Source organism: Takifugu rubripes, chromosome 6 (assembly GCF_901000725.2).
Source record: "Takifugu rubripes chromosome 6, fTakRub1.2, whole genome shotgun sequence".
NCBI lineage: Eukaryota > Metazoa > Chordata > Actinopteri > Tetraodontiformes > Tetraodontidae > Takifugu > Takifugu rubripes.
In genome coordinates, this window is record NC_042290.1 from 5,986,621 (window position 1) to 6,006,837 (window position 20,217).

Here is a 20,217-nt window from a genome sequence, read left to right on the forward strand (position 1 = left end):
TTTTACAAAAACCTCATGGTAGTTGCAACTTTTGGTTGCAGAGAAATAGTGATAACTCCACTGAGCAATGGTTATGTTTTAATATACTTATTTTGTTTATATACCTCATTTATGATCAATGTTATCATTTTTGCTGCAAAAGAATTTGATGAAACAACGAAACCCACTCTTTTCCAGCCTTAAAAAAACTTTCTTGGCACCATTTGCTGCAAATTGGAGTTAAAGTTCATATGGTAGAGAGCAATAACAAGCTATTGTCTACAATTGAGAATATCTTATTTAATTTTCCTTGACAAAATTTGAACCCAGTCACTTTAATCTTTTATTTGCAGACTGAATTATTCAAAACATCTATAACAACATTGCATGTGAGCAAAGCCTTGAGAAAATGAGATCAGTATAATGTATAGAAAAAAACTCCTGAAACTAGACTGGAGTCAGGTCAGGCTGGGGACGTGGACGCGGTGATGGATCCATGTAATGATCCAATGATTCAGTGTTTCTAAAAGTGAGGGAACACTGATTGAGTTTTGCTGGAACTGGGACGTGAAAGTGCAAATTTAGTTCCATTTTTAGGTCTAAAACTTCTCATTTGAGGTCAGAGTTTCAGTTTGAGCAGGGTTAAAATGCTGCAGACGCTCATGGTTCTGGAGGATCAGCGATTCTGTTATGTATTTTCGTTCATTTGGCAGCATATTTGCTTCCTCCTCTCCCTGAACCAGTTGGTGGCAGACTTGTCTTGAACCTGGCAGCTCTCACAGCGGCCCAGATGAACCATCCACTGGGAAACTTCAGTCTTCACTGGCCTTTGGGTTAGATTAAAGCATCCACTGCAATTATGCGTGCAACTAAATGAAATTCTCTTGCTTTTCATTATGTGCCCAAGCTGTCATAAATATGTTTGTATTAGAACAATAGATGTCAGCAAAAAAGTGTTTTTGGTTAACCAGGGAAGAGGCACGCAATGGTTGTATTAAAAACGAATGAAGTTTCTTTTTCTTGCGTTAATAATGAGGTGAAGAAAACAAGAAGGGGGTTGCGATCAATGACGCAAGCTTTTTAAGCATTGTTGCAATTTAATAACAGCTGCAGATCAATTCGATCATTCGAATTAATACATTCATTGTAAATCGTGGGCCTTTGAAAGCTGCTCGGTTGTAATTTCATCATTTTTATTTTTTTTATGTCGCCGCTCATTTTGGCATCTGCCACGCGCCGCTTGCTCTCGCGGCTTGTTTGGTGGAGCGCACGCGCACGCCGAAGGACGCGGTCCCGGCATGCACTGCGCGCCGCTCCTCGGTCGTCGACTGCGCAGGCCTGGCTCATCCCGAACACGTCCCGTTTTTTTGTCCATGCTAGTGAAAACGTGTTACCGTCTCCCTGGTTAAACTGTGCCACCCCCGCGGACGTGATTTTTGCACAGGTTTGGTCTTTCCCCCCCCCCCCACCGTTAACTGCTCCCATTGCGGTATTAAAACGATGCGTCGCGTTTAAATGTTTGCAGCGTTTATTGAATTCTTTGCTGGCTACTCGGAGATCGGGATTCTACTGCTGTGCCTTTTTAAAAAGATTGTAGTTAGCGAACGTTGAAAAGTCAGAACGGGTAGGTTACACTGTAGCTGGCGGCCACGCTTGGGTAAAATATGCGTAGTGGTTAGCTTAGCCGAGCTATTAGCGCAGTAAAGTCATGTCAACAACGCTAAAAAGCCGCCCAACTTCTGCCTCTGATCAGGTGACGAACACCTTGACGACCGCAGTTGTTTTAAATGTATAATGAAATAAAAAAAGGCAGGAATGGAGTGTAAGGCGTTAAAGTGCGTTATTGTTTACACGTGTTTCCTGAAAACCTTCATTGTTAGTGTAGCGGTGTGTCGCTAATTAGCCACTGTGTAGTTTTATTACAGACCCAAATCAGAGCTCCAAATTAAATTGGATTATTTTACGATTTCACATTTGTCTTTGGTTATTTTATCTCGAATCCGTTGTCATTTTATTAGCTCCACCAAGGAGGTTACGTGACAGCCGGCGATTGTTTGACTCTTATCAAAATATCTTTAAGCTATGAAGCCACGAAAGAGCTGATTATCATTTGGTTGATGATCAAAGCCGGGTTGGTTTTGCTCATAAAAACAACCGATTATGATATGTAACTTGGTCTCACTACTGCTTATATAGACAGACTATCGTGGTTACCAGCTGGTTATCTTGTAGTTGTGTTTGTTGAACAACCTCTATTAAAGGAAGACGATCTCTCCCCCCGTCTGTTGGCAGGTTGCCTCTCAATGCTTTCCCCAGTATTTACAATGTTAAGTGGGACAGCCTTGCACATGCTTTTTCACTCCTGTAAGGACCCCAAATTGTCTTCATGAAATGTAAAAAATAGTCATAATCACACCAGGCGTTGCTTTATTCCTGTAATTGGTATTTTTCTTATCTGTCGCAGCACATTTGCTGTTTAAATGCCATTAATATACATCATGCATTCTCAGGTTGGTTGATTTTATGACTTTTCTATTTCCAGACCCAGGTAGAGGGTCCTGTTTGCATTCCAGTGCTGGTTTTAGACGATGGATGTGAAAAGCAAAGATCAGGACAAAGACAACGCATTCAGCAACGCTGATGCTAACGGTAAGATCTGCACATCATGGCACGTAATCATCCAGACATGCAATAATGCAGACATAAAGGGCTGAATGACACTAAACCTTGATAAAATTATGTGGAGATAAACCTTTAAGTAGTTCAGTTGAAGAAGTAAAAGTGAAAAGCTTGAACATTTCTGGCTTCAGCACTTAGCATGTGGACGCGTCAGATGGTTGTAGGATTGTCTTGTCCAAGATACTGCTGTTCAGTGGGCTCTGCGCAGCCTTTCCTGTGTTTTAATCCAGGAAGGCTGCACGATGGTGCTGGATTTAATCCAGAGTGGAGTTGGCTGCTGGCTAAAACCACCTTTTGTCAGGGTGGAATGTAGTGTTCCAGCACCAGCTTTGTATTTTTACAGTTAGCGAAACGCCTTTGTTTTGTGACTGTAAAAACAGCGTTATCTAATAAACCAGTAACACTGACCTGACTGGTAGGCAAACGCCCAGCAGAGGACATGGATGAGGAGCACGCCTTCAAACGCTCTCGGAATGCAGATGAAATGGTGGAGCTGCGCATCTTACTTCAAAGCAAAGTAAAGGCATTAGAGTTGTTGAGTTGCAGTGCTGCTTTCATGCCATCCCATGATATCAAATAAATCTGCTTTTTCTCCTCAGAATGCCGGCGCTGTTATTGGTAAAGGTGGCAAGAACATAAAAGCTCTACGCACAGATGTAAGTCCAATAATAAAATCCATGTCTGCAGTTGTTAGTTAGTTCATAATGAAGTTGAAGGAAGATATCTCCTGATTCAAGTCCCCTGTGGATTGGATCTCTGCAGATTAGCTGTCAGCAGGTTGTGATGATAGTTATGCCAGAGCTATATTATTCCCTCAGTGTCTGAACATGACAGCAGGCGCCTGTGTCTCTCCCAGGCATGTACAGTAAATGAGTTTTTAAAATGTATCTTTGTCCAGATCGCACTTCCTGTTCTTCTTGACTCACAGTTCTAGTCTCTCATTTCACTTTTTGGGTCAAAGTTTAGCATGTGTTCAATTAAAAATGTATTCCTTCTCCCCCTCTTCCCCTCTCCTTTATTGTTTTGCTTTTATTTTTGGCCACCTTCCTCCGTTGCCCATGTACCGGATCGACATGCCCCTCCTGCGTTGGCCCAACCTCCGTCCGCCCCTGAACGCCCGCCCACCTGACACTCCCGGTTGGCCCCGCCCATAAACCGTGCCCCTCCTTAAACGGGCACCTAACTTGACATCTTGTGATTGAATGCCCCCGCCCAATGCCAACTTCCTCCACCACAACTACCACCACAACCATCACCACCACCACTGCAGTACAATGCCAGTGTATCAGTCCCAGACAGCAGTGGCCCAGAGCGGTATGTCCCACCAATTATTGCCTCACTGCCTGATTAGAAAGTGGAACACATGTCTTTGATAACTTGCCTTTTGTTTCATTTTTTTTTAATATATATATATATATACATGAAGTAATCCCCCCTCCCCACCCCCACCCCGAACACCCCCACCTCCACTTGTAAGAGACGTTGATTGTTCCCTTTGCTTTTTCTGTCCATTGAAGCATCTCCATTGATTTGGACTTGTCATTGCAGTTTACTGTCCATGAAGAGAATCACTGACAGCCCACTACCCAGTAGCTGCTTTCTTCTGATTAGAGGGGCGGCTCTTGTTGTTTTCCATCGCTTTGATGTGTGATTCTGTGAAATTTATGGAAAGCGCCGATCTTTTTCTTGTTCTGTCCTCTGTGGCTCACCTGGCCCCCTTACTGTCATCTCCTCCCCCACTCACACCCCTTCCCCCCCTTCCTTCCCCCCCCCCCCCCCCCCCCCCGGCATCACTGTCCATGGTTTCTATAAGAGCGCTGCCTCCTGGACGCTTCGTCAGTCATCAGTGTCGTCTCTATTTCGCGCTGCATTTGTTGTGCTGTTGAATTTCTTACACATAAGAGCTGCCTCCCAAAAGTTTCATAACTCCCCCTCCCCCCTGCAAAGCCCCCCTCCACCCTGCTTCTGTCCTGTCCACAGAGTAGTTGGTAACCACTCATGTTTCCTCCTCAACCTGCTGTGTTGCTCTTTTCTCCCGTTGCTCCACCTTGTCTCTTCTTCACCTCAGCCCTGAGCCCTCTTCTACCCCCCCCCCACCCCCCCACCCTGTTCCCCAACCCCCTGGTCACAACAAGAAGGTGTCCTGATGATGCACCGATGTCGTGGCAGGCTGTTGTTTCAGGTTCTGTGTTCCTTTATCCCAACTTGCTGGTGGTGGGATGGTAATACAAGATATCTCTCTTTCTCTCACCCTACTCCCCCCCCCCCCACCGCCCAGTTCTGTGTGGCCAGTCTCATGTTCATTTGAGCTGCTCTGAAGCTGCCATCCTCGCCAAGGCTCCTCTTTCAAATAATTTCAGATCGAGTGCATGTCAGCTTCTAGTTTAATCAATTTAGCCTTTGGGAAGAAGTTCTGCAGACTTCATTCGATTATAGTTTGAAATGGCTCACAAAGCTGATGGTAACTGTTTGTTGGAACGCCTCTTTTTTCAGTTGTTGAATTGCTTTGTTGCATACCCTGCCCCTTGTCATGCCTCACTTCTTACTGACCAACCTGGTTCCTGACAGAATCCTGAGCGTTAACGCCAGTATCGACACAATTGGAAAGATTCTCCTAAAAATCATTCCTACTCTGGAGGAGGTAAACATCATTCCTTTTTCGTCTTTGTTACATTAAAGGGCCTCCAGTCCTGATATTTGCTCTTTGTGTGTCTTTAGTATCAGCATTACAGTGGGATTGATTTTGACAGCGAGCTTCGCCTGCTGATCCATCAGAGTTTGGCAGGTGGCATCATTGGGGTGAAAGGTGCCAAGATAAAAGAGCTGAGAGAGGTATGACTGACCGTTGCCATGGTTTTCTGCCCGGCTGTGATGATTTCACAGCTGAATTTTGCAACAGTGCTCTGTTCTTGTTGTGGAAAGTATCAGCAAAGCCATGAGCATGTTCGGTTTTTGGGAACGGAGGTTTAAAACTCTCGCTTTTCTGTGCACTAGAACACGCAGACCACCATCAAGTTATTCCAGGAATGCTGTCCACACTCCACTGACAGGGTTGTCTTGGTGGGAGGAAAGCCAGAGCGTGTCATTGAATGTATCAAAGTTATCCTGGAGTTGGTGTCAGAGGTGAGTTTACATCTGAGACCTGCGGAAAAGCTTCGCTGCACTTCCTATTACCGGTCATGTGATGTAGGGACAATGCCAACCTTTTGTCTTTTACCGCAGACCCCCATTAAAGGCCGCACGCAGCCTTACGACCCCAATTTCTACGACGAGACGTACGACTACGGCGGTTTCACCATGATGTTCGAGGACAGAGGGAGACGACCTGTCAGCGGCTTCCCCATCCGCGTGCGCGGAGGCTTCGACCGCGCGCCTCCCGTTCGCTCCAGCAGACCGCCGCCCCCCTCCCGGAGGGATTACGACGACATCAGCCCCCGCAGGGGGCCTCCGCCGCCACTGAGCAGAGGCGGACGAGGCAGCAGCCGAGCGCGGAACCTGCCTCTCCCCCCTCCGCCACCTCCAAGAGGCGGGTAAGCAAACCTGAACCCGGTTCCCATCATACTGTAGGACAGCCGCCCACCCTCTACGCCGATCTATTTACATTTTTTAGTGTTTTTTTAGATGTGTTTGTTTCTCCTTGGCAGAGGCGACAGGTTTTCACACGGCAGCTATCACAGCAGCATGGACGACAGACCGAGGTGAACACACATCAGTGACTATCAGCCATTATTGTCAGGCAATAATAAAGAAACAACGCAGTTCTTCACCCTGTTGACGCTGTATTAATGAATCCTTGTGCTGCAGCGAGAGGAGAAGCAGAGGAGACCGCTACGACAGCATGGTGAGTGCCGTCGGCCGCCTCAAGCCGTCTGAGGCTCCTTGTCCAAAAAGTGTGTGATCTATTTTTCAAACGAGGCGGCCGGAATTCCTGTTTTGAGTGTAGCATGAGCACAGAGGCATGGCTGCCGTGATGCATTTTCCCCGCGTACGCACACTGGTTTAGGCCTGGCGTTGCCTGGCAACTGTAGTCTCCTAGGTTACCACGAGCAGCTGTTGTCCAGAGATTGACGCGGCGAGCGAATGAACTTGAGATGAAACCAAAGCAATTCCTGATCGGGTTCCTCTCAGGTTCCGCTTGCCTGATGAATCCTGCTGGTTTTTTTTTTTAAAACTACGTCATCAACTGTATTTGATTATCAATTTCAGACTTTTTGATATGAGGAGTGAAGTTTGGCTTCAGGAAGCGTTGATGTTATTGTCATGGGTGTGACGTTCCTGCCAAACCTTTTTTTCTAGCGTGGTATTAAATGCAAAGCTCTGGTTGTCTTCTTGGTGAGCTCTGAAGATGCCGGTCCATTATACTCCAGAAAGTGGCCACTAAAAGATGCGTTGCTCATGGGTCAGTGGCGTGTGCTGGACGGGTTCTACGTGCTGTAATGTTTTCATGTTACTTCAGAAGACTCCCAACATTATTACACTGAAACTTAGAGGGGGGGGGGGGGGTGGACTGCAAAAGCTGCAGGTCTGTAACTACTGAATGTGTTGAGTGCCCCAATTTCAATACAGAAGTCCCATTTGTGCTGGACGCTGCCATTGACTGCCGTGCTCATTCCTGAATAAATGGTTAAATTCCGTGGATTTGGAAATCAAATGAGCCTGGCACGCCCCCAGTGTGTGTCCTGGTTATTTTCAGCTGTGGCAGCTCTGAGATTTTCAAGCAACAATGTGATTTTCAGAAGTGCAGGGGAATGTTTGAAGCATGAGTGCTGCAACAAAAAAAAATAAAAAAAAGTGCTGGGGCTGCTTATTGCTTTGGAATCTGCACTCAGATCCTGGGGGAACATTTCCAACACCTTGCTGAGTCTGTGCTTCAGGTAATTTGGACTGTTCCGGATAAAAAGAAACCCAATGACTACTCGCTCGGTGCTGGCCAGCCCCACAACAGAATGAATGTGGCTCATTTGTGTGCTGAAAAGTTTGGAAAGTCCTAATTTAGCATCATTTAATCATACTTCTGTTTTCTCTCCCCCCCCTCATGTCTGTCCCGACCTGCAGAGTGGCAGCAGATACGGTGAGTGTCGCTGATATTGCACATTTTGTACATGTGTAGGAGCAAAAGTGTGTCCATCATGTCCTGTAAGGCCGCCCTTAGACTGCACGTTAAGACGGACTCACACCAGGGCGGCGGGAAATGTGACCAACCATCAGGATGTCCGAAAATATCCTAAATCCCAGATATTTGGGCTCAGATGTTGTGCCGAGGGAGGGAGGAGACACACCTCCTCCATCTTTATTCGTGTCAGTGGGGTGACCTAATTGACTGTTAGATTTGTCCTTTTCAGTTCTCCACGTCCACTCTAATAACATGCTCACGCATGCACGCAGCTCCAACTTGTCTTTGTAAAGGCATCATCTTCCATTTTTGTGTTCCGAGGGTGAACGAGGAAAAAACATCGCCACAACCCCTCCTTTTACTAAAGGACGCCGTCAGTTGACTTGGCTCACAGCAGACTGAAGTGCCCCCTGCTTTGTTCTCTTTGGTTTTACTAGCAGATGTTGCGCATGCTAACGTTCTGAGGCTGGAGCGTCTGTACGCCCGGCGGCTCCTGTTGCTTCTCCCTTTAAACTCCACAGGCCAGCAGTAACTTTAATGGATAAACAGATAGTGGCCTGAGGAGCAAGGACACAAGTTCTTTTCCCCGACGGCTCCTGCGTTGTGTGCTATCGTGTCTTTGTCCTCGTGGCGTGATTTCATTTGTCACTTTCTTGTTTCCACTGTTTTCAAAGACAACAATTCTTCCTGGGAGCGCTTTCAGTCTGGTGAGTGGGGATGGATTCTTATAGTCCCTCTGCTGCTTCCTAACCTGCAGGGAGCGTTTATTCTTCTGGCACAGGGCAGTTAAAGGCAGATTGATTAAGCCTTCTCCCCCCACGTTGTTCCGCAGGCAGCAGGGGCTCGTACAGCGACATCGGGGGCCCGGTCATCACCACGCAAGTGACGATCCCAAAAGACGTAAGCCACCTCGCCCCCTCGGCCCCCCCCCCCATCCAAAGCTCCAGACCCACCCTCCTGAAGCTTCTTTCACTGAGCCCGTCTGCTTCTCCCGCAGCTGGCCGGTTCCATCATCGGCAAGGGCGGTCAGAGGATCAAGCAGATCCGCCACGAGTGCGGGGCGTCCATCAAGATCGATGAGCCACTAGAGGGCTCTGAGGACCGCATCATCACCATCACAGGGACACAGGACCAGATCCAGAATGCCCAGTACCTCCTGCAGAACAGGCACGCGCACCAGTTCACCCCACTGATGTCTTGTTCCCGACAAAGCAAATAAATATTCCTCATCGCCTCCCCCCCTCCCCCCCCCCTTTCCCCCGGTCTTGTTCCAGTGTGAGGCAGTACTCCGGTCGCTTCTTCTAGGATCCACCCAGGAGACTGAAGCCAGGTCGCCATACTGTTCGCTCCTCCCGTCAGGAGGCCACATTCCTCTCCCTCGGACAGATGTGCCCTCTCCCCTTAGTCACATGTATGTCTTTAAAGTGCAGGTTCTGAATGGAGGAGACTGGTGAACTGTCCAGCAGCAGCAGAGGGGTCAGAAAGGCAGCAGCTAGCTGGTGTAATTATCCTTTCTTTTCTATTTTCTGTGCCATCACTGGAGTGAACTCATCTGTGTGCTGCAGTAGCTTTCGGTGTTGTGAGTCGCTCCCAGACTTTATCTCTGGTTTTAGTACAGCATGCAGAATGTAATCTTTTTGTAAGGAAAACCTCCCTGCCCCCATCCCCCCCCCCCAAAAAAAGCACACTCTGAATGGAAAAATATGCATGTTTGTGCAAAGACCGAAAATAAACAAGCATTTAGGTCATTTTTACCGATTTTCCACTGTGGGGTGAAGCCTGAGGTCACCAATGATGCTGGACGCATCATCTCGCCACAAACCTGCAGGAATTAGATTTGTACATATTTTCTAAAAGTCAGTCATTTGCTTTAAGCAGAGGGGGGGGGGGGGGGGGGGGATTTTTAAGATTTCTGTTTTTCTTTGAGAGATCTGTCTGTGCCCACTTGCATAAAGCGATTGAAACGGAAGGATCGATTGAGGGATTTGCTTTGATTTGTGTGGATTCCCTTTCATTTCTTTGATGTTCTTCACTGTGATGGACTCTGTTATGCAGCCTTAATATCAGCTGTTTCTTTCTTTTCTTCTTTTTAAGAGAGGAAGCGACTTTGCGTCTGCTTCCCTCTGTAACTGTCTGATATCTGTAGTGCCTGCAGGTGTTGAGTAAATAAAGTCTGTCGCAGTCCTCATGCACAAATCCCTTCTTTTAAAACAACACACAACACACAATAAAAAGTAAAAGAAGGGCTTGGGGGGTCGGCAAGATGCCCCCGATGACTCTGGAGGGACAGGGTCACCATGGATCATGGCGCCAGGAGGCACACGTTGGAATGATTGAAAGCCTGAGAGACCTGAGCTGGTCTACAAGAGGAGATTTATTAGGGAGAAAATGACCTAAAGCTGTTGTAATCGGACACCAGAGGATGTTGCCCCACGGCTGCAGCCAGCGGCCCAAACGCCTGATGTTTCTACCCCCGTCAACTAACGGCACGAGTAGGTCTGCAGATTTGAAGTTTGAGCTAGTAAATGACAGACAAGTAGCCATAACTCGGCTAAAACGAAGAGGAAGCCAGAATAAAGGGAAGTCTGCCAACTTTCACTTTCACCAGAAAAAGGTCTAGTAATTTTAAGGCCGCGCGTGGAGTTTTTAACCCTATTTTATTCATTCCCAAGAACCGATGAGCTCTGGAAGCCGTGCGTCCTGTCACATCCATCCTGGGTTTGCGAGTTACCACCGGATATTAGTTCCCGTCCTGTAATAAACACAAACGGCTTCCCATCAGAGCTCGGCCCCCAGCGGCCGTCACATGGTCCGAGCCGCCTCCACCCGGAGACATCCAACAGCCAGGAAGGGAGGAAGGAAGGGAGCAAGGAAGGAAGGAGCTGCACGCCAGCCCGCGATCACAACACCTCGGCCCCCTCTGGACAGCGTTCGCCTTCGGTTGCGGGATTACTACTTTTATTTTTTGCTAAAAGTTTCACCGTCAAACTCCGCCATCTTCGTCCCACCACGCCCGGAGCCGAGCGGGGCTGAAGCCTGGACCGTCTCCCCCCCCGCCGAAGTGACTCAAACTTCGTTTCCTCTTTTCAGGTGAGAACCCCCACCACCCCGAAAAAGTCTTTTAAATGAGTGCTGTGGTTCTCGGTGGTGACTCTCGCCCAGCACCGAGGGGCCCCCGCGGTGCCCGATGACCGAGGCTCTGTGTGTGTCTCCGCCGTGAAGGAGCGCCGGTGTCCGGGGGCGATGACGCTGAGCTTCGCGGGGGCCTGCTGCCTCAGCCCGGAGGCCAAGGAGGCTCGGAGGATCAACGACGAGATCGAGAGGCAGCTCCGCCGGGACAAGAGGAAGTTCCGCCGCGAATACAAGCTGCTGCTGCTCGGTGAGACTGGCCCCGGTGCCCCCTCCACCAGAGAGGGGGCAGATAGCTGCCCCATAGTAGCTGGAATAGGGTTCGTTTTTTAAAGTTACGCTGCCTTAAGTGCGTTGTTGTCCCCACACTTGTTGTCAAGTCAGGAATAAATCATTCTCTTAAGTGGATTTGAAAGCGATCGATTTATCACCAGCGCTGAGAAGCTGTGGCCAGTATTGCCCCAGTAGTGCCCCAGTAGTGCCCCAGCAGTGCCCCAGTAGTGCCCCAGTACTCTCCATAATGTAGGAAAGTATTGATTATCCATTAAAGTACTTTAAGCCCATGAGGTCGGCCTCTTTGGGAGCACATTATAGGGTTATTTTGTTGTTATTATCACTTTATACACACGTAGAAGAAGATTCTGATGGAGCCGCCGACAGGAACGTTCAAGTGTATCAGTCAGAACTGGTCAAAGGCAGTTCTGGGTCCAAGCGAGCTGCTTGAGCGGTTCCACTGTGACAGCAACGTGTTTGTAGGTGCCGCCAACCTTTTAATGGGTTCTCATTGACTCAGACGACCTTTGAGCGTCCGTGGCCGGTTCGGTTCCCTGGATTGGCTGCCAGGATGGTTCTCCTTAAGGACCGGACCTTCTGCGGCTCGTGAAGTCTGAGCCAGCAGATGAAAGAAAAGGTCCAGACGGATCAAAGCGAAAGACCCATCAGATCAAAGAGAACGTCCGTTTTTTCGTAAAACCGGCAGCGGTCCCGGGAGCAGATTCTGGACCAAGCGCCGGTCCATCTGCCCTTGGGCGTCTTTAGAAAGGCCTCGCCGTCCTCTGGTCCAGGCCCTGTCAGCCGCCGGGGCAGCGAGATGACAAAGAGCTGTTTATGCAGCTGGACCGGGAGGATAAACACGAGAGCCACAGGGTCTGAGGAGCCGATAAAACCCAGAGCACGGCGCCGAGGTCCAGGATTGCGTAACAGAAGTACGAACGTGTTGCTTTTGATTTTGGGACTGCAGGCGAGCGCAGGGGGCAAACCAGCACCTTGGCCCGATGGTACCGGGGGACCTGTGGTGGCCGAGGAGGAGTCCAATATCATTTAGCGAGGATCGTTTGGCCCGTGTCAGAGCTTAGCTTAGCACAATCTCCAGCAAAGTAGATCCAAAGGTTTCAACAGCGAGGATTTGGTCATGGCCGCCACCGTGGGGTTTATTTAATGTACGAGTGACAGTGGTTATTACATAACTTCCCTAATGGATTCGCTACCGTTACGGCGTGGTCGGCCTGGGTGCCGCTCACATCCGCCAGTGAGCGATCAGATAGCAAGAGCTGATAAATTCTCATCGCCGGTGTTTTTAATGCTGCTAAGTGTTCCTCCGTGTGGAAAAGGTGGCTAAAGAATGCCGAGAAAAATCCGCCTTCCTACTTTCTCAGAAGTGGGGAGTCGGGAATGACGTCACTGCGCTCCAGTTAGGACTGGAAAAGTAAAAGGGCCTCCGATCGGCTGCCGTTGCTAGCACTGTTAGCTAACACCTCCCTACAGTAACAGCAGGTGGGCGGGGCGGGGGGGGGGGTGGTTGGGCTGATTAATAAACCCTGATCTGCTGTCAGGAACCGGCGAGAGCGGGAAGAGCACCTTCATCAAGCAGATGCGGATCATCCACGGACGGGGCTACTCTGACGAGGACAAGCGGGGCTTCACCCGGCTGGTCTACCAGAACATCGTCACGGCCGTGCAGGCCATGGTCCAGGCCATGAGCGCGCTGCAGATCCCCTACAAGTACGAGAGCAACAAGGTAAAACTCGCACCAGCATTTTTGCAATCCCCCCCCCCCCCCGGGAGAGTTTCGTCTATTTATGGGAAGCGGATAATGATGGTATCCTGCAGGCATGTAAGGACAGGTCGGCCAGAACCTCCCATTTATCACAGCAGAATCTATCCCTGTCATTCCAGCGCTGGGAGTGGATTCATCACACAAATATGCTGCTAAAGCTAAGAAGGTTCTGTCTTGCAAGTGCAGAACCGGGTTGGGGGGGTGCCTGGGGGGGGATTGTCATTATATTTATTGTTCGTCTTTGTGGTGCCCTCAGTGGCTCCTTCTGGATCCGTAAATCATCCCGCTCGGGTCCAAGGCAGCTCTGGCCCGTCCGGAAGTTTGACAGCGTCAGTCAGATGTTTTGGATTCCGCGGTGACGATGTTCTTTACGTGATCTCAGCGGACGTGGAATTAGATGTCACGCGCTGAACCTGTGAGCAAGACCCGGTTGGTTCCGGCTTGTGCCAGCAGAGGTTGGTCTGATAGCGGCCCGTCGCTCCATTAAGGCCCGTCTTCACGCACAACCTGGGAATTCCCAGGGATCCACAGTCATGTCCTGAACTGAGTCATTGTGCTTGTGGATTAAGAAGGTGTGTTGTTCATGGAACAAAGGTTGTGGGGCTGCTCTTGCGTAATCAGCGCTTATTAGCCTCCCAGCAAGCTAGCCCCACTTCCTGTTCAAAGCAAATGTAATTAGCTCGAGTGGCGTTGTTGTTGTTGTTGCGGGTCAGATTTCTAGCTGCTGCCATTAGGAAATCCTTCTTTTGCCCATTTGAGCCAAAAAAAAAGAGCTGACAGACTGAATCCAGGAGTGAAGACAGAGGATGAATCAGGCCGACAGGCAGCAGTTTCAGCAGATCCCCTTTAAACTTCCTCCGTCTCGCCTCCAAACAGCAGAATTTGGGCATGAAAGCGGTGGAGAGGGAGCCGTAAAAATGGATTTTAGACGACGCGCGGAGAGGCGGCGGCTCGCGAGGAGCCGGCGTCTTCCTCAAAGGACAGGAAGCCTCTGAAGCTCTTCTGAGGATTTTTTTTTTTTCAACCAGATTTGGTAACAAAAATTCCAATTGGCAACAAAGAAAAAGCAGTGAGTTATTATGACTCAGCAAACAGCTCTTCTAGGATATCGATGCGTAAATGATCCGGCGGACGTTTGCCTCTCCGCAGCCTCTGAATTATTTATCGTTAATTAGAGCAGAAATGGAAAAGGCGCAGAGAGGGCGAGACAGAGAAATGGAATTCCAAGAACACAAATGTGACGCCGACTCCTCCCGCTCCGCAGGCGAACGCGGCCCTGGTCAGCGCCGTCGAGGTGGAGAAGGTCACCAAATTAACCAATCCCTGTGTGGAGGCCATCAGGAGCTTGTGGAGCGATCCGGGGATTCAGGAATGCTACATTCGGAGGAGGGAATACCAGCTGTCAGACTCGGCCAAATAGTGAGTGTTAACAGAAACCGCCTCGCAGCGTTCCACCCGCTTAATCTGTCACTTTCTGTTTAACGCACTCCAAGCTTCACATTCAGTTCTCGTCCCATTTAAAACTGTTGACAAAAGCTTTATAAATAAGCCGGGACGTGTCCTGATGAACGACTGCGACCTAAAGCATCCCGGAATTCTATGTAGCCTCAGGCATTCCGCCTGATCTGTCTGTTTTTATTCGTAGCTACCTGAACGAATTGGACCGGATCGCCACTGCTAATTATCTGCCAAGCCAGCAGGACGTCCTGAGGGTCAGGGTTCCCACCACGGGCATCATCGAGTACCCCTTCCACCTGGAGAACGTGGTGATCAGGTCAGCCCGAGGCGGCCGCGCCGCCAGACTGCAGATGCGCTCCTTCCTCTTCGGGCGGATTGCAGCTAAACGCAGCGCTTGCCACACTGGGGCATTTCCGCTTTGCCGCTCAGCGTTAGCATGCTAACAGTTAGCATCGCTCATGTGTGGCTCTGAAGGCAACATTAGAGCAGCCCCACTTCCCTGAACTCTGCGCCTGCCTGCAGACTCTTTTCTCTTCCTGTGCCGGTCTCGCTGTGGAAGTGCAGACGTAATTTGGAAGCAATTATGTCTCGTTAGCCTCATTAGCCCCATTTGACCACATCTGGAGCTCGTTTAGCAATCAGTCACCCGACACTCATATTTTGCCTGTTTATTTCTAAAGTTTTGTTGGTTTATTGAGGTACTTTGAACAGAATTGTAGCAAACCTGTGTATGAGCTCTGCTAATAAAGAGCGTAAAGACGACGGTGATTAATGGCTGCTGTGGCCGTAGGATGGTGGACGTGGGCGGCCAGCGTTCGGAGAGGAGGAAGTGGATCCACTGTTTCCAGAACGTCACTTCCATCATGTTCCTTGTGGCGCTCAGCGAGTACGACCAGGTCCTTGTTGAGTCCGACTACGAGGTGATTATACCTGATTTTATGGTCTGGAACAGAACACCTCCTCCTCCACCTCCTCTGTTCATGGCAGCAGTACCCAGGCTTGGCCTGCAGGGGGAGCTCTTTAGTCGCTCTCTTCCGCACAGCCCACTCGCTGCCTTATTGTGTTCGAAGACAAATATAACTCCTCTTTCTCCCCTTTTCCCCAAAGAACCGGATGGAGGAGAGCATGGCGCTGTTCCAGACCATCATCACCTACCAGTGGTTCAAACGCACCTCCGTCATCTTGTTCCTCAACAAGATCGACCTGCTGAAGGAGAAAGTCATGTACTCACACTTGGGCGACTACTTCCCTGATTTCGACGGTGAGTGGGCAGAAGGGAACACTGCCACCCAGTGGTGGGCTGCACAACAGCCAGAAAACTCCCCCTGCAGGCCCCAAAGCTGGTTCCCGTCTCCTCTCAGGGCAGTTTTTTTGGCTGCTCGGTGCAGAAAAGCTGTTATTTCCCCCTTTCAAAAGTTGCACAATCCAACTGTTGCGTCGCCTAACTGACGGTTGTGCAACTGTTCGGCTCGTCTTCTCCTGCAGGTCCCCGGCAGGACGTCGATGCGGCCAAGTCCTTCATCCTGGACGCGTTCTCCAGCCTCAACCCCAACGAGAAGAAGATAATCTACTCTCACTTCACCTGCGCCACCGACACCGACAACATCCGGTTTGTCTTCCACGCCGTGAAGGACCACATCCTCCAGGGGAACCTGGAAATCCACAACTTGGTTTGAGGCGGGGGCGCGGCGGTCATAATTCGATAGGCTTTGCACAGCTGGCGTCCCCACAGCAGCGGGACGGCGAGGACAGCGTCCGTGGCGTCCCCCCCCCCCTCCGCACCGCCGTGTGCTCGTCTTCAACATCAAAGTGCTGCTTTAGCAAAGACTCCGTGGACCATGTCACACGCACGCGTGTGGAATGGAAACGAACATTCCCGTGGCCATGAAAGCCACACGCGAGGCCTTCAATGTCCTCGGGATTCCCCGCTTCCCCCGACGCCGCACCATTATTCAAGGAAAACAAGCCACAGTTAACACTAACGGCACACGTGTCAGTTTTGTGTGTTTTGATGTTTTGTGTGTTCCTCGGCGCCGTCCGCGGTCCTTTTTCCCGACTCGGAACGCGTCCCGTATGTGCCTGCGACGGGACACTGGGGCAGCGCCTCCACGAGCGACGGGATGCAAATTTCAAAGGGAATTCTTTTCGATTCTGCTGCGCCAGCATTCTGTTGTCCTTAATTTAAAACAGCAGGATCGACCGTTTGACAGTTTTATTTTCTATGTAAAGTAGAAGTCGTCCAATTATTTATCCGATTGTAAATACGACGCGGTACTTTTTTCTTTTTTTAAAATGTTTGCTAGCCTCAAGGTCGGGGTTGAAATGCTAACTGCTGAAGCGCTGAGTGGCGCCAGGCCCCCCCCGAGGTGCTCAACAGGAGCTTTTTCTGCTCATCTGGGTTCATCTCCTCTCCAGAGATGTCGGATGCACGAATAAAACCTTAATGAATGAATCCACGCTGATGATGTTTACACGACCTGACTCCTACTAATAATTACCGCCTGATTTGAATGAGTTGTTGTTGTTTTGAGTCACAATCCTTCACCTCTGCTGCGATATCCTGATGCTGGCTTTTATGTGAGTGGAGAAATAAACGGATGGTTTTCACGTCCTTGCTTTTTTATCTCAGCGTCTCAAAGGTTAGCGCTGCAGCGCTCCTGCTAGCAGCCGCCACCCTTAGCCTGGGTTTGCTGGTGCGAGGCGGTGGGTGGGGATATCTGAACCAGGAAATTGCAGTTCCTCGTGCGGTGTGCTTCGGGGCTTAGTTCTGAGATCGGCTTTGGTCTGTTGACCTACTTCCCACTTCCTCGTTGCCTGAAATCCCAAATCTGTGGTCGCTCGCTTCCTGATTTAGTCAACTAATAAATAAAAGAACAGAAAGCTAAATAACCTCTCCGAGCTTGTTTGTCCCGTCTAGGCTACTGTAGCGGCCGCCGCTGTGCGAGCTGAACCCGGGATCTTGCACCTGTAATCAGGGACTGCCCATCAGCCCGCCTCCGCCGGAATGTGGAATGCACCTGAGCTGGATCCCACAGGAGGAAGAATGAACGCAGCGCGCCTGTGAGCCGCACCTCCAGCCACCGCTCTGCCTCTCCCCGTCAGCCAGCGAGGGCGTCCGGCGCCACCATGGAGGAGTGCTGCCTGTCCAGCGAGGACGCGGAGAAGAGGAGGATCCACAAGGAGATAGAGAGGCAGCTCCAGCGCGACAAGAGGAACTCCCAGAGGGAGTTCAAGCTCCTGCTCCTGGGTGAGGGTTGAATCATTGACGGCTACCTGTGCACACGCCTGTCCAGCTACGCTAAAGATCCTCAGCCGTGCTCACATCAAAACTGCTCAAAGCTAATCAGAGGTGTTGCCTGGCGACAGCAGAGGCGGACACAGTCAACCATGTGGGCTGGAAAACAACTAGAAGTGGTGCTGCCTCTCAGTGGCGGCGGATTTTGTGGGCGCGCCGACGTTTGCGTTCCCAGATTTGAGACCCGCGACGCTTTGATGGGCGACGGTGGTCCGGCGGCCATGTTTCCTCCGGCCTCCTTATCAATAACGCGCTGTTGCCGCTCTCGTTCTGATGATAAGGATTGAAGTGGGGGGGCAGAGTGTGTCGAAGCAGACAACAAACCTCCCAGTCAACCTTTGTCCATCCTCTTGCTGCTGAGTCATGCTTTCATGTGTTCATGTTTGCCTACTTAGCACAGTCAGGTAATGCATCAAGTTGATTATCTTGGAAAAAAGATGGACACGGGGGGAGTGAACAGGCTGCCTGGGTAAAGGTTGGCAGGTTTATCCAGAGTAATTTATAACCTGGGAGTGGGAAACGCTTCACTCCTGAGCTTCCTTTGGCTTTTCTTAACAAATTAACCTGGACCCGCACAAACGTTTGAGAACATAATGCCAACGTTAAATATGTTACTCCCCTTTCGCGTGAATTATTTAGAATATTTATATTAATGCTGTTTATGTGCGGAGCAGCTTATGAGCGTGGATAATGCAGCACCTGCAGATTTATAGCAGGCATATTAATAAGCGGTCCTGTGGCGATCGAAACGCTGGAAGCTAATATGGAGATAAATGCTGAGGTCATGTGTTTTTTCCATCCTCTTCGTGATCTGATTTACCTGCAGGCACCGGTGAAAGTGGGAAGAGCACTTTTATCAAACAGATGAGGATCATCCACGGGACTGGATACAGCGAGGCCGACAGGAGGGGCTTCACCCGCCTGGTGTTTCAGAACATCGTCACCGCCATCCAGGCGCTGGTCTACGCCATAGAAACTCTCCGCATCGACTACAGCGATGAACAGAACATTGTGAGAACTTGTGTGTACATAAAAGAGGCCCGATAGCCTCAGAACTGTGTGATGCTAACTCCTGCCGTGTTAGCCTAGCGCAGGTATGCTAGCTTGTCTCAGGTCTCAGAGATGAAGACAGATGGTTTGTAAATGTGTTTCAGAGCCACGCGGAGAAGCTGATCCGGGTGGATGCGCAGCGCGTTTCCACGTTGGAAGCCTGGCAGGTGGACGCCATCAGGCAAGTGTGGAGCGACCGCGGGGTCCAAAGCTGCTACGACCGCAGGAGGGAGTTCCAGTTGTCTGACTCTGCCAAATAGTGAGACTTTCCCATTTCGGCTCATTCATTCGAGCGTAGAGCCGGTGTATTAAAGTCTCGTCAACCTTCCAGTTACCTGGACGACTTGGACAGGATCACGGCCGCGTCGTACGTGCCCACCCTGCAGGACGTCCTGAGGGTCAGGGTCCCCACCACGGGCATCATAGAGTACCCCTTCGACCTTTCCAAAGTAATCTTCAGGTATGATCGGCAGAACATTGAATACAGCTCAAATCTCGGAGGCAGAACGCACGAGAGACGGGTGGAGTTGTGTTGTCCTCAGGATGGTGGATGTGGGCGGCCAGCGCTCCGAGAGGAGGAAGTGGATCCACTGTTTCGACAACGTCACCTCCATCATATTCCTGGCGGCCGTCAGCGAGTACGACCAGGTCCTCTACGAGAGCGAGAGCGACGTGAGGACTAAAGCAGGGCCCTGTTTGGGGACTCGGGGCTGAGGCGGGCGCCGCCGCTCACAGGTGTCCTGTCCTCTTCCGCAGAATCGGCTGAGCGAGAGTCTGGCCTTGTTCAAGACCATCCTGTCCTACTCCTGGTTCCAGGACTCCTCCATCATCCTCTTCCTGAACAAAACCGACTTGCTGGAGGAGAAGATCGCTCAGTCTCACCTGGCCACTTACTTTCCCGCCTACAGAGGTAAGTCACGTGACTCCTCCCCTCCCATGAGAACCGAAGGCTGTAACTCCCCCCCCCCCCCCCACAGGACCTCGCGGGGACGCCGAATCGGCCAAAGAGTTCATCCTGCAGCTCTACAGGGCCCAGCACAGGCAGAGCCACAAGCCGCTCTACTCCCACTTCACCTGCGCCACCGACACCAAGAACATCAAGGTGGTGTTCAAGGCCGTGAAGGACACGCTGTTCAGGGAGCACCTGAGAGACTTCAACATCCAATGAGGAGGAAACACGGACGCTTTCCTGCCCGCGCTGATGATTTTAGCGGGCCCACTGTTACCATCACATCTATTCAGGCTCGGCACACCGGTAATCACTGGTGTCAAACTGGTTTGGCGGCGTCCTCCAAGAATGGTGTCTGCTGAGATTCCCACCTGCTTTGATGTAACTGGCAACATCCTTTTAGAAGCTCTGATCCAGCCAGCCGAGATCGCGGCTCGCTCTTATCTCCTCACACTGAGCTGTTCAATAAAGACTTTCAGTTCCATCATGCATCATTCTTACCGTCCCGG

General features: G+C 50.3%; 3 protein-coding genes across 8 annotated transcripts; all 3 read left to right on the forward strand.

Annotated features, from left to right (window-relative positions):
* The first annotated feature begins 1,261 nt into the window (after positions 1-1,261).
* Positions 1,262-9,960, forward strand: hnrpkl (heterogeneous nuclear ribonucleoprotein K, like). Of its 6 annotated transcripts, XM_003976240.3 has the most exons (16): positions 1,264-1,423; positions 2,522-2,628; positions 3,078-3,175; positions 3,258-3,314; positions 3,929-3,972; positions 5,227-5,299; positions 5,377-5,490; positions 5,653-5,781; positions 5,881-6,188; positions 6,303-6,356; positions 6,463-6,499; positions 7,714-7,729; positions 8,446-8,478; positions 8,604-8,671; positions 8,769-8,938; positions 9,046-9,960. In XM_003976240.3, the coding sequence occupies exons 2-16, from the start codon at positions 2,568-2,570 to the stop codon at positions 9,074-9,076; spliced, it is 1,293 nt and encodes a 430-aa protein (XP_003976289.1). In that variant the 5' UTR covers positions 1,264-1,423; positions 2,522-2,567; the 3' UTR covers positions 9,077-9,960. The 6 variants fall into 6 exon arrangements, with proteins under 6 accessions (XP_029693950.1, XP_003976289.1, XP_029693954.1 ...); XM_029838090.1 differs by lacking the exon at positions 9,046-9,960 and having other exon boundaries at positions 1,262-1,423; positions 8,769-9,039; XM_029838091.1 differs by lacking the exons at positions 1,264-1,423; positions 9,046-9,960 and adding an exon at positions 1,431-1,603 and having other exon boundaries at positions 8,769-9,039.
* Positions 9,961-10,219: 259 nt separating this feature from the next.
* On the forward strand, positions 10,220-17,020 carry LOC101076768 (guanine nucleotide-binding protein G(q) subunit alpha-like). The gene is made up of 8 exons (XM_003976239.3): positions 10,220-10,861; positions 10,994-11,150; positions 12,733-12,917; positions 14,221-14,375; positions 14,602-14,730; positions 15,205-15,334; positions 15,522-15,675; positions 15,900-17,020. The coding sequence occupies exons 2-8, from the start codon at positions 11,015-11,017 to the stop codon at positions 16,088-16,090; spliced, it is 1,080 nt and encodes a 359-aa protein (XP_003976288.1). The 5' UTR covers positions 10,220-10,861; positions 10,994-11,014; the 3' UTR covers positions 16,091-17,020.
* Positions 17,021-17,162: 142 nt separating this feature from the next.
* Positions 17,163-20,193, forward strand: LOC101077978 (guanine nucleotide-binding protein subunit alpha-11-like). Its single transcript, XM_029838095.1, has 7 exons — positions 17,163-17,661; positions 18,536-18,720; positions 18,864-19,018; positions 19,091-19,219; positions 19,302-19,431; positions 19,516-19,669; positions 19,737-20,193. The coding sequence occupies exons 1-7, from the start codon at positions 17,541-17,543 to the stop codon at positions 19,925-19,927; spliced, it is 1,065 nt and encodes a 354-aa protein (XP_029693955.1). The 5' UTR covers positions 17,163-17,540; the 3' UTR covers positions 19,928-20,193.
* The last annotated feature ends 24 nt before the right edge of the window (positions 20,194-20,217 follow it).

What these genes read in the sequence shown, in the direction of transcription:
- hnrpkl (XM_029838090.1), top strand. Translation starts at nt 2,568, where the DNA reads ATGGATGTGAAAAGCAAAGATCAGGACAAAGACAACGCATTCAGCAAC. An exon ending in CAGCAACGCTGATGCTAACG is followed by an intron (nt 2,629 to 3,077) that starts GTAAGATCTGCA and finishes CCTGACTGGTAG; the next exon opens with GCAAACGCCCAGCAGAGGAC. An exon ending in TCCTGGAGTTGGTGTCAGAG is followed by an intron (nt 5,782 to 5,880) that starts GTGAGTTTACAT and finishes CTTTTACCGCAG; the next exon opens with ACCCCCATTAAAGGCCGCAC.
- LOC101076768 (XM_003976239.3), top strand. Translation starts at nt 11,015, where the DNA reads ATGACGCTGAGCTTCGCGGGGGCCTGCTGCCTCAGCCCGGAGGCCAAG. An exon ending in CTGTCAGACTCGGCCAAATA is followed by an intron (nt 14,376 to 14,601) that starts GTGAGTGTTAAC and finishes TTTTATTCGTAG; the next exon opens with CTACCTGAACGAATTGGACC. An exon ending in CTGGAGAACGTGGTGATCAG is followed by an intron (nt 14,731 to 15,204) that starts GTCAGCCCGAGG and finishes CTGTGGCCGTAG; the next exon opens with GATGGTGGACGTGGGCGGCC.
- LOC101077978 (XM_029838095.1), top strand. Translation starts at nt 17,541, where the DNA reads ATGGAGGAGTGCTGCCTGTCCAGCGAGGACGCGGAGAAGAGGAGGATC. An exon ending in ACAGCGATGAACAGAACATT is followed by an intron (nt 18,721 to 18,863) that starts GTGAGAACTTGT and finishes AATGTGTTTCAG; the next exon opens with AGCCACGCGGAGAAGCTGAT. An exon ending in CTTTCCAAAGTAATCTTCAG is followed by an intron (nt 19,220 to 19,301) that starts GTATGATCGGCA and finishes TGTTGTCCTCAG; the next exon opens with GATGGTGGATGTGGGCGGCC.